General features: G+C 38.7%; 1 protein-coding gene across 1 annotated transcript in view; it reads right to left on the bottom strand.

Annotated features, from left to right (window-relative positions):
- Positions 1–835: 835 nt before the first annotated feature.
- Positions 836–12919, bottom strand: part of LOC131153144 (probable E3 ubiquitin-protein ligase LUL3) — a 30416-nt gene continuing 18332 nt past the window's right edge. Inside the window, exons 2-4 of the mRNA XM_058105233.1 lie at positions 2584–3094; positions 1288–1390; positions 836–1143 (exon numbers count right to left, since the gene is read on the bottom strand). Coding sequence (XP_057961216.1) covers positions 1136–1143; positions 1288–1390; positions 2584–3094 — 622 coding nt within the window. The 3' untranslated portion in view covers positions 836–1135. The remainder of the gene's footprint in view (positions 1144–1287; positions 1391–2583; positions 3095–12919) is intronic.

Below are 12919 nucleotides of genomic sequence, written 5' to 3'. Positions count from 1 at the left end.
TGACAAGGCATGCCTGTTTCAGAGCACTCAGTGATCTGCAGAAAAACAATATTCTCCATCCCTGGCAACACATTCCATGCAATCTGCTGGGACTTGCAGAGGCTCAGAGGAACATGAAATGCAGTTTCAACTGTTGGGAGTCGGTCTAATCAGGTTGTAGAGTTAATCTGAAAGTATTGTGGACAAGAAGCTATTAAAGCTTGGCTGCAAACTTGATAGCAACAAGTCCAAGCAGAAACATCAATATCCGAAACCTCCTACAGTTTTTCCCAGCTGAACCAAATGGTTCCCCATAATAATAATTATCATACTTGGCTCTCTGCTTCCAATCTCAAGTTCTCAACTATTAAGTCCTAAAAAAATATATACTGTTTTTATTTTTCTAATTTTTTAGGATAGCAAACTATCCACTTCCATTCACAATTCTTGTTTGATTGCATATCTACACTAGGTATGGCTACACTATGACATGTAGCCTTTCTCCCATCTCATACCCCGTCTCACCTTTCTTAGGATTTAAACCTCACACCCCAACCCAACATTTAACTCCCAAAATACCTCCTAAGCCACATTCACGCTTCTATATTCGTTACAACAAACTATAAATACCAATCCAATGCGTCTAGCAATCCCATAGTCCTTGTCCCTACTCAGGTTACCACCATTCCACTACCAATCTCCTGGTTCCCAAAGAGGAGACCCAGGTTCAATTCCTCCAAAGGTTGGCTTCGCGTTGGGGTGGTTTTAGGTTTTATTGGCTGCCCTGTGGGGGCCCTTGTAGATAGCCGCCATCAATGCCAAAAAACAAAAGGTTCTACAATTTCAAAAAGCTCACTTGAACTGTGAAACTTGTAAATCCATTTATTGGCAGTAGAATGAGAACAAATATGTATCAACATATATACAAAGCTATATGAAGATTTTACAAATTTTTCAAAAACCAAACCAACATAAATATATGTACTTACCAGACTTCCCATGTATAAAAAGTCAGAATAAAACTCTCCAGCCAAATGCTGTAAAGCATTGGTGCCCTTTAATCTCCATATAGGTAAGCTGTACAAAGATCTCCTGTCCATAAGTTTTGCAGATTCTTCTGAATGGGGAGCGGTACTGTTGCTAAATCCCAGCCTTGTTACACTCCTGAGAAAGAAGAAATTGATGATAATAAGCAACGAATTGCTTTATACGAACAGGGAAGCTATAATTAAATTCTCAAATTCAAGGAAACAAAGTAAGATCATAGAATGAATTCAGCTTAAAAATAACGATCTATATAACTTATACCTCTATTAACCTTGATCTCTATAAATTTCTGGATCGGTTGGCGACATATGGGACAAGTACTTGATTGAAGCCTCAATTCTTTTGCACATTCACTGCATAAACACTGGAAAAGAAAAAAGGCCACAGTTTTCAGCTTTGAAACACAGGCGCGTGCTTGTGCATGGGCACGTGCACGCGCACACGCACACAGAGAACTGCTGCAAGTTATAATGGAACCGAACTCTAATAGAGTAGCTACACCCAAAACAAAAAGATTGGTTTTCCTTTCTACTACAGCTTTCATAGGCATAATTTTCTTGCATAAAAAAACCGTTGACTTGCAAAAAATGCAAGGTTCATCAAATGAGTTGAATTAGTCTGTATACTGTCAACTAGAACTTCAACAAACTCCACCCTCTGTCCACAAAATTAAAAATTATAGGTGTTCCTGAATCTTTCCGAAGGAAAAATTATTACAAAAAGTTCACATAGAATTTTTACACTGTATTTGTCCTGTATAAGAACAAGTATTTCCCATTTTTCTATATGAGGTTACAGTTGTATTAGATGTTTTTGTCCAGGAAATTTCCATTGGGACAAATGAAATCTATGCAATTCATAAATATTTAAGAGGATACTTTCTATGCCCCATAAAACGGCAGTATCAAGGATGTACAAATTCATCTAATGAAGTCAAAGGCAAAGAGAGCTTCCTGATAGGACCACCTACATCAACTACTATCCAAACTCCAGCAGTCGGTGTTCCGGGTAAATGATCCAACTTGGTTTAACAATCAATGGGACTCCTTGATGGTTCCACAAACCAAAGTACCATTCTGGCCATGCAAGATTTCATAAATTTGATTACCAAAAATTATTTCCTGGACCACCCATAAAACTGACAACAGCAAGGAGAAATTAGATAACAGAGGATTCTTTGGCTCGGACACTCTGCATCAGCAAATATGCAATGATTCTTACTGCTGGTACTTAAGGCATCGTACCAACTTGGTGAACCATCAACCAGAACCTTATTGTTGGCTCAAACACTAGACTAGGTTGTCAACAAACTCACAGACATTAGGAAATCCTAATGACTCCAGCACATTGGCCTCACTAATTTTTATTCCTTCCTAAAAATGTAAAACAGCCCTCCTCTAATTTCACATGGCCAATAAATACAAAGGTTTAATCCAACTATATCAGATTAACCAAGCTCCCTGCGCCAGTGACCTATCAGGTTTTGTAAGCATCGTCTACCTCCAGTTAACTAGAATTTAGAAAAAATAAAGAGGCTTAAAAAGGTGGGGCTCTAACCATGTGTCGACAAGGCAAAACAGCTGTATCTTTAGGCTCTGTCATACAAATAACACACTCTTCACCTGCATCATTGTTGTCAATCCCTGCTTCATCTGAATCCTTGATGCCATAAATTTCACGTAGCTCATAGCGAACCCTATCCACCCACAAGATCTGCTTGATTACTCTCACTTGGAAATGACCATCATCATCCCGTTTTAGGATGGCTTGTGTAATCTGCATATGGGGAGAAGCCATTTGCGGAGGGTGAGCAAGCTGTTCACTGACAGGCAAAGGCGGCAAACATGCTTCTGCAACAATGACAAGAGGGAAAACATCTTCTTCTGGTGATGGTTTTGACAGTTCATCAACATCAAAGAAACCAAGATCAATGCCAGTCCCTGAAGGCTGAGAAAACTTCTGGCCCAACCCTTTTTCAAAGGTAACTTTTGCTGGTTTATAAATTTCAGGGTATAATGGAGTGAAGGTACAGTTAATCCCCTCCTTGGCAAAGTAAAAGATGCTGACACTGTCAATAAAGAATAATGAAGAAGAAAACAAAGAGTCATCAAACAGATGCAACATCATCAAGTTACCAATCAGCAAGCAAATTCATGTTGATATAAACAAACTAACAAGCCAGCAACAAATGAGCGTGCACGGATGCATGTGTGTGAGATAGAGGGGCACATAAACACACAAACACACATAGAAATTCATGTTAATAGTGTTTAGTAAATTGGAAAGCCCCATTACAACGACAGGTCTCCATCTCTATTTATAATGTCATGCACATCACGATGATCATCACACCCCTACAAATTCACACTTACCAATATATGCTAATAATACTATAGTACCAAATTATTGATAACAGTTCATCATCCTACAAGCAACTATCCACAACCATCATTTTCCCCACTATCAGATTGCCAGCACAAAAATGATTGATATCAAAAGGCGAATGCAGAACTCAAACTTGAAAATGCTTCATACAATTTCCCACCATAAAAGCCTTAATATCCAATGATGTAGGATGGCAACTGGGATTCGAAAAAAGAGAGAGAATTAAGGGAGAGAAACAGAGAAAGGAGAGAAGAAGAAGAAGAAATAAGGATCATCTAGACTTGGAAGATGGATTTGAATAGGGTCAAGATGTGGGAGGTAGGATTGGTTCGAAGGCACGTGGAATGCAATCCGAGGCACATAAGGCGCAATGGTAAGGCCCACTTGATCAACTGTTCGAGAATTGGGCTTACTCCCATAAGGGAGACGGATTTTGTTCCAGGGGAGCAATTGGAACTCATAAGTGAGGGGGAGATTGTTGAGAATTCCACTTTTAAGTTTGTCCCACATTGAAAAAAATTGAGTGGTTGATGGGTGCTTATATACATGGTTGGACCCAAGACCCAATAGACTTAAGCTTTTGGATCAAGTTGGTGCTCAATAATGTATTGGGAAAGTAACAAGACAACTAGCACAATGGATAAATCTTTCCCAAAAATTAAATCTACGACGAGCAAAAATAACCAACCAACAATAATAATAAATCACACACCACAATAGGAACACCACAATTTTGAACATGGAAAACCCCTCCAATGTGAAGGGTAAAAACCACGGGGCCTATGAGACTCAATAAAATTTCCACTATAACAGAGGCAAAAATTACCGCAGTACAATCATCAAAAAATGCTCACAAACTTAGAGGAAAAAAGGATTCCCCAAAGAATCACGATAAAATAAGAATGAGCGGAAAGAAGTCACCTGAACGCAGTTATTGTCAGTACTACAAAATCAGGTCCTCCAAAGCTTTGAAACAGATCTCCACCGTCCAGATCAAAGGTCGACAAATCCCAAACGTGCTCTCCAAATTTTAGCAAAATCAGATCACAAAAGACCTTCCGATCGTTGAGTTGATAAAGACTACACAACACACTACTGTTGCCTCACACACTGCCACACACACTTCTCTTTTACTGTTGCGGCACTCCATTTTTTTTCCCCCTCCCTGTAGCGGCACTCCACACTCCTGCCTCCTTAAATTGCCCTAATGGGCTTCAAGCACATGGGCTTCTTTTTTTTTTTTTTTTTTTTTTATTTACTTATGTGGGCTGGACAGAACAAATCTCCCCCTATAGCCCATAAGAGGAAGGAGAGACATTCATTAAGATTATCAAACAATTTTGATACCGCCTACCTCGGCACACAACTCAAGCTTCGCACGAGGCACCACCTCTATCATCAAATCAGCAGCATTCTTATCAGTGTGGATCTTCTCAAGTTCAAGCAACTTAGAATCCAAAACATCTTGGATCCAATGATATCTTACATTAATATGCTTTGATTTACCATGAAAGGTTGAATTCTTACTGAGATGAATAACACTTTGGTTATCACAAAATAACACATACCTCTTCCGAGTGAATCCAAGTTCACGAACCAATTTCTTCATCCACAATAACTCTTTACATGCCTCAATAGCTACAATGAACTCAGCTTCTGTAGTGGACAAAGCAACACATTTCTGCAATCGGGATTGCCAAGACACAGCTCTCCCTGCAAAGGTAATCAAATAACCTGAAGTAGATTTCCTCGAGTTCGAATCTCTAGCCATGTCTGAATCTGTATAGCTAACCAAAATAGGTTTTTCAGAACCAAAACAGAGTTTCAAATCAGCTGTACCACGGAGATACCTCATAATCCATTTCACAGCATTCCAATGCTCTCTACCTGGATTAGAGAGAAATCTACTAACTACACCAACTGCATGAGCTAAATCTGGCTTTGTGCAAACCATGACATACATTAAGCTACAAACTGCAAATGCATATGGAACACTTTCCCATGTCTCTGTTTTCTTCATCATTAGAAGGAGACTGTTTACTACTTAACTTGAAATGTGTAGCAAGAGGAGTATTTACCACTTTGGCTTTCTCCATGTGAAACCGTTGAAGTACCTTCTCAATATACTTTTCTTGAGATAACCATAACTTCTTAGCATTTCTGTCACATGAGATTCTCATGCCAAGAATCTGTTTCGTTGGTTCTAAGTCTTTCATGGCAAAAGACTTGCTCAAAACGTGCTTTAACCCGTCAATTCTAGAAGCATTGTGACCAATAATAAGCATGTCATCAACATAAAGCAACAAAATAATGAAATCATTATTAGAGAATTTTTGAACAAATACACAATGGTCTGAAGTCGTCTTCCTATAGCCTTGTTGAACCATGACAGACTCGAACTTCTTATACCATTGTCTAGGAGCCTGTTTCAGGCCATACAAGCTCTTCTTCAATCTGCAAACATAATTCTCATTACCTTTCACCACAAAACCCTTAGACTGGTTCATATAAATTTCTTCCTCGAGATCGCCATGGAGGAAAGTAGTTTTCACATCCATCTACTCAACTTCCTAATCAAGACTAGCAGCCAATCCCAAAACAACATGGATTGACGACATTCTCACTACTAGTGAGAAAATCTCCCTAAAATCAATCCCCTTTTTCAGGCTGAAGCCTTTGACATCTAATCTAGGTTTGTACCATGGGAGTGAAGAATTCTCTTCCTGTTTTAATCTATAGACCCACTGATTTTTCAAAGCTCTCTTACCTTTAGGTAATTTTACCAGCTCAAAAATGTGGTTGTCATGCAGAGATTTCATTTCATCTTCCTTTGCACTAAACCATTGTTGCTTCTGCTCACTTTCAATGGCTTCTTCACAAGACTCTGGTTCTCCCTCATTAGTTAGAAGAACATATCTATAGGATATCTCGTGTAGGGTTGTCGGTCTCTGGTAGACCTCCTAAGTGAAGTTGTAGGTGGTTCAATAGTCCAAGTGCCTTCCTCATCAACAGTTTCGTGATCTTCCACCACATGATCATTCTGAACATCTGCCTCTGTATCATACTGATTGTCAATCTCAACTATATCAAGAAAATTTTCAGAAGGAATCAGATCCAAGTCAACTGAGCCATCACTATCCTGAAATTGAGAATTTTCTGTCTTGCTAATGTCTTCAATGGTATGATCCTCCACGAAGACTACATCACGGCTTCTTACAAGTATCTTTTCCACTAGATCATAAAACCTGTAGCCAAACTCATCCTGACCATACCCAATAAAAAAACACTATCTTGCCTTGACATCTAACTTAGACCTTTCATCTTTAAGCACATGAACAAAGGCTTTGTAGCCAAACATATGTAGATGGTCATAGAAAACATCCTTCCCATACCAGATTCTGTTAGGGACATCAATCTGCAGCGCAACAATAGGAGACAAGTTAATTACATGAACAACAGTATATAATGCCTCACCCCAAAATGATCCAGGTAGTTTTTCTTCTGAAAGCAAACATCTGACTCTCTCTACTAGTGTTCTGTTCATCCTTTCTGCCAAACCATTCAACTGAGGAGTCTTAGGAGGTTTCTTCTTATGTAGGATGCCATGTTGTCTACAGTACACATCAAATGGACCACAATACTCGCCGCCATTATCAATGTGAATACATTTTATCTTCTTTCCTGTTTCTTTCTCAACTAAAGCTTGAAAATCTTTAAACATATCAAGCACCTGATCTTTGGATTTCAAAGCATAAACCCAAAGCTTTTTTGAATGATCATCAATAAACGTAACAAAATAAAGTGCACCACAAAGTGTCCCTTACCTTCACAGGGCCACAAACATCTGAATGAATCAACTCAAGTAACTTTGTTTTTTTTGGAAGGAGGATGACTCTTAAATGAAACTCTTTTCTACTTCCCGGCCAAACAGTGAACACATCTTTTTAGTTTTGCACCATTAAGCCTGACAGCAAATTCTTCTTGACCAAGCAACCAAGTCCTTTCTCACTTATGTGACTAAGTCACTTATGCCATAACTCTGATGTGATATTGCTATCAACTGTATTCATAGAATTCAAGCAAATAGAAGCATTCATAAAATATAAATTAGAAAATTTATTACCTTAAGCCACAATTAAATTTCCTCTGGTAAGTCTCTATTGTCCATTACCAAAGAAGTTGCAATATCCATCATCATCAAGTCTTCCAGCAGAGATCAAATGCAGATGAACACTGGAAGCATACCTGACATTATTGAGTACCAATTCTTTTTCATTGCTGGTCTTTAAGCAAACAGTTCCAATGCCAACTATCGGCACCACAACATCGTTTCCCATTTTCAAAACTCCAAAGTCACCGAAAGTATATGAACTGAAGAAATCCTTCCTTGATGTCACGTGAAAAGAGGCACCGCTATCAACCACCCAGCTAATTCCATTACAGGCAACACTAATTACATTATCATCATAGGCAAGAACCAAATCATCTCCAACAGTAGTGGCAACAAGATCATTATTATCCTGATCCTTCTTTTCTTGTTTGTTACTGTTACTTTTATTTTCTCTCTTCCACTTGTAACACTACTTCTTGATATGACCATTTTTACCACAATAATGACGCTCAAGATTTTTAAATTTTGACCTTGACTTGCTTCTACTTTTACTTCTACCCATTTCATTTTTGTATCAGCTTCTCCCCTTATCTTCTGTAACAAGTACCTGGGTATTATCTATACCCATTTCTTTCCTTCTGGTCTCTTCATTAAACAAGCTATCTTTAACAAACGACGGGGCCAACACACCGTTTGGGGCTGAGTTGCTAAGAGATACTACAAAAGTCTCCCAACTATCTAGCAAATAACTTAATAGCAACAAAGTTTGTAGTTCATCATCTAAAATTATCTTCATGTTGGTTAACTGGTTTACCAAATTCTGGAAATCGCTCAAATGCTCTGTAACAGATTTTCCTTCTCTAAGCTTCAAATTTACAAGCTTTCTAATTGCAAAAGCTTTGTTGTGAGCAGTCTTTCTCTCATAAAGACTCTCCAACTTCTTCCAAAGTATTTGGGCATCTGTATCTTGAGCCACATGATGAAAAACACTATTTATCCACCCATGGTCTAATTATGCCAATTGCTTTCCTATGCATTTTCTTCCAGTCAGCTTCAGTTTGTTTTTCCGGCTTATCGCTATCCAACTCAATCGGATCAAATAAATCCTTACAATAAAGAATATCCTCCATCTTTGGTTTCCAAATTGAATAATTTGAAGTTCTGAGCTTGCACATAGTACCTACGTTGTCTTCCATATTTTATATGAACCTGACTCTAATACCACTTGTTGGGAAAATAACAAGACAACTAGCACAGCAGATAAATATTTCCCAAAAAATTAAATGTGACAAGCAAATATATCCAACCAACAATAATAACAAATCATACACCACAATAGGAACACCATGATTTTTAACGTGGAAAACCCCTCCAATGTGAAGGGTAAAAACCACGGGGCCTATGAGACCCAATAAAATTTCCACTATAATAGAGGCAAAAATTACAGTAGTACAATCACCAAAAAATGCTCACAAACTTAGAGCAAAAAAGGATTCCCAAAAGAATCGCGATAAAATAAGAATGAGCGGAAATAAATCACCCGAACGCAGTTATTGTCAGTACTACAAAATCAGGTCCTCCAAAGCTCTGAAATAGATCTCCACCATCCAGATCGAAGGTCAACAAATCCCAAACGTGCTCTCCAAATTTTAGCAAAATCGGATCACAAAAGACCTTCCAATCGTCGAGTTGATAAAGGCTACACAACACACTACTACTGCCTCACACACTGCCACACACACTTCTTTTTCACTCTTGCGGCGCTCCAATTTTATTTTTTTCTCCCTGTAGCGGCACTCCACATTGCCGCCTCCTTTAATTGCCCTAATGGGCTTCAAGCGCATGGGCTTTTTTAAAAAAATTTCTTATTTACTTACGTGGGCTGGACCCAACATAATGTGTATTAAGCCTACCCATGAACTCCTCCAGTGCTAATAGGGGGGAGGGGGACTGAAACTACAATCCAATTCAAATAATAACTGTGAAAATAACTTAAAAACCCAGTATTTATACCCATTACTAGCTAAAGAACATTTACATAAAACCCCAATAAAACATGAAATTACACAATACAAAAAAACACTCTAATACAAACACAATTTCCTAAATCCACGCCTAACATAACCATGTTGAATGGGTGACCTAAAAGACGTAGGTGGTCCTCCATCATACTCCCCCGGCTGAGGACAACTCAGCTCCAGAAAGTGTGACCAAAAATATGACTAAAAACTTGGGAGAGTCCTCATGGACAGCACCCTCAGTAAACGTCCGAATTGGGACGACCTTTCCATCGAACCAAGTATTGGTGAAAAGACAAAAAGCACCCTAAGGAAATGACATGAACTCATCATCCAAAATAGACTCTAGTATATCCTGTGGCTAAGAAAGAGGAGGCTGAGGAGCTCCAAACTCTTGAATATGAAATGGCAAAGAAAGAGGCTCAAAGGTGCCCCATCAAGGTGTCAAATCATTTACATTAGGAACTGGGCTAATGGTCATTTGAGTAAGAAAATCAAGCAATATGCACTAGGCTCAAGTTTCTTAGGATAAAGAAAGGGTCAACGACACAGGCATGGAGCTTTTTAAACGAATTTCTACGGTAGCGTCAAGGTCTAATGCGGACCATGACACCACCACCTACATTAAAGTCTCTAGCTCTACGATGCATCTACAATAAGTTATTACATATTACTTGTGGCAAGTTTTTGCCTAACTTTAGCATGCAACTGATGAATGTGATGAACAAAAGGCTTTGTAATATGGGCATCTGATGGGGAAGGAACCAGACCAATGGGTGCTCGGAGTTAATAACTAAATACACACTCAAAAGGACTCTTACTCTTGGACCTATTCATAGAATTATTGTAAGCGAACTCAATTGAACGTAGAACCAAGTCCCAATTGTCCTATTTTTCTCCCACTATACACCTAAGTAGGTTACTAAGACTCTGATTGACAACAGTTTGACCATCAAGGGGTGGCTTCCACAAGTAACTAGAAAACTTGATATCCCTATAAGACACCATGGAAGTTGGCAGACCATGCAATTTGATGACCTCTTTAAAGAACGATTTAGCTACATAAAATGCATTAGAAGTCTTATTACATAGGAGCAAATGTTCCATCTTCGAAAACCTATCAACAAAATGTATGGAATCATGTCCCAGGCTAATTTAGGGAGTCCAAGAACAAAATCCATATTTAGGTCTCCTCAAGGTATGTGTGGTAATGGAGTAGTGGTATAAAACATCAAGTGAGCCCCACATATTTTCCAAAGTGCCTTCCACAAGTAACTAGAAAACATGATATCCCTATATGACACCATGGAAGTTGGCAAACCATGCAATTTGACAACCTCGTTAAAGAACAATTTAGCCACATGAAATGCATCAAAATTCATATTATATAGGATCAAATGTTCCATCTTGGAAAACCTATCAACAACAACAAATAATATGGAATCATGTCCCCAAGCTATTTTAGGGAGTCCAAGAACAAAATCCATACAAAGGTCTCTTCAAGGTATCTATGGTAATGGAAGAGGGGTATAAAGACTAGTGCTGTGTCTCCTAGATTTGTCTAACTGATAGATATGACACCGAGACACTATCCTAACAACTCCCATAATAAAAAATAATATCTCCAATGTTGAAGCGATCTTATGACAACAAAAAATTCTTACCAAATGAGCTATATCTCTAGTTAGCATCTAAGAGTTTCCCACTAAATAATGATGTAGCGTGTACCTCTTCAAAACTCCACCTATACACCCAAGAGGTATGTCACAAGCCATCTCAAAGACTCTACTAAAGTCTCGATGTCTTACTGCTTTAGTCATCTTCTATTTGACCTCTCTGGAAGCTTTAGTAGTTAAAAGGGTCCAATGGAACTCCCCTTTCTTTAGACACTTGGTAATGGCAGCCATAATGGCGCTAAAATGCCTTATGAATCGCCTATAGAAAGTAGCTAGGTGTCACGAGTCAAGCTTATTCAGGGCATTATGCTTGCCTATGACTAGTTGTCTTGTGTGCATGGGATGGGTAACCATCATGTAAATACTAGTATAAGATTTATTCTTTAAGAAGGATAATGCCTTGATAAAAATGGTGAGTTTAACTCCTCAATCCCCTTGATGTTTCCTAATGACTAAGTGAGAATAGCATAGAAAGCTCTTTAGGGGAGGGTGAGTGTTCATCAATCATTGTAAAACTCACTTAGCTATTACAAACATGCTTAGCCTACTTGCCCCCCTCACTAAACACATGTTGTCTACAAAGATGTGAATAATAAATTGTGTTGCTTTACACTGCTCGACTCTTATTTGCTTACTACGTCCGCTTACTTTACACTGGATGGTTGTAAATTTGTTCATCTAGTGAAACCATAGTATACTTTGAGCTAGCTAGTTAAGCTTGTGTGCTATAACTAGTGTTGCACGGCCCTTCACAAGGTGTGAAGTATTCAATATGTGATGGCATCAAAGCTTGGTTAATTGTTTCATGAATTTGGTTGCCTTTGTATTATGGGATTGTGTGAAGCATTGGTGGGAGAACCATGTCGAGCGCGAATACCAAAAGAATTGATACGCTAAAGGTGTAGGCTAAGACGGATGACAATGTGGCTATAGAGATGGCCCAACTTGATGTGTTGGAGGAACATGTTGAGAGAACTAATATGCTAAAGGTCCAAGCTAAGACAACCGACAATCTGGCCAGAGATGGCCCGACTTGATGTGTTGGCAGAACATGTTGATGTATTGGAGGGATCCCAAAAACTGCAATAGGGTTTCATCGATGAGTTGTTAAAAGACTTCCTTGCTACGGCAGAAGCTCTACAAATCAAACGGGTGACCTTACAGCCAAGATGAACTTGATAGTTCATAGTTCGTACTAAAGAGAATTCCAATTCTACAACAGTAAAGCATGGAAGAACAAGGGTACTAGGACCTAGAGCCTATAAGGGGTGCCCATGATGCTAAGGAGTTGGAGAACTTCTTATTAGACATGAAGCAATACTTTCGTGAAGTTGGGACTAACTCAAATGAGGCGAAAGTATCCATAGCGACTATGTACTAGAGTGATGACGCTAAACTGTGGCGGTGTACCAAATGCAATGAGATTCAGAATAGACGTGTGTAATTAATAGTTGGACAAATTAGATGAGAGAGCTCCATGCCCAATTCTTTCCTAAAAAAGATAACTAGAATGCCTGGTGCAAATTACAAGATTTGGGACACGTTAGAGAAACACAAATTGTTCTATTTCCTAAAAGGATTGAATCCATGGGCAAAGGCTAAACTTCATCAACAAAGAGTCCAAACTTGCCTATTGCATATGCTGTTGTAGAACACTTGACTAATTATATTGGAGAGAGTTCCACCACATAAAAATAGAGTGG

This window comes from Malania oleifera, chromosome 4 (genome assembly GCF_029873635.1).
Source record: "Malania oleifera isolate guangnan ecotype guangnan chromosome 4, ASM2987363v1, whole genome shotgun sequence".
NCBI classification, from domain to species: Eukaryota; Viridiplantae; Streptophyta; class Magnoliopsida; order Santalales; family Ximeniaceae; genus Malania; species Malania oleifera.
This window is presented reverse-complemented; position numbering and strand designations above follow the sequence as displayed.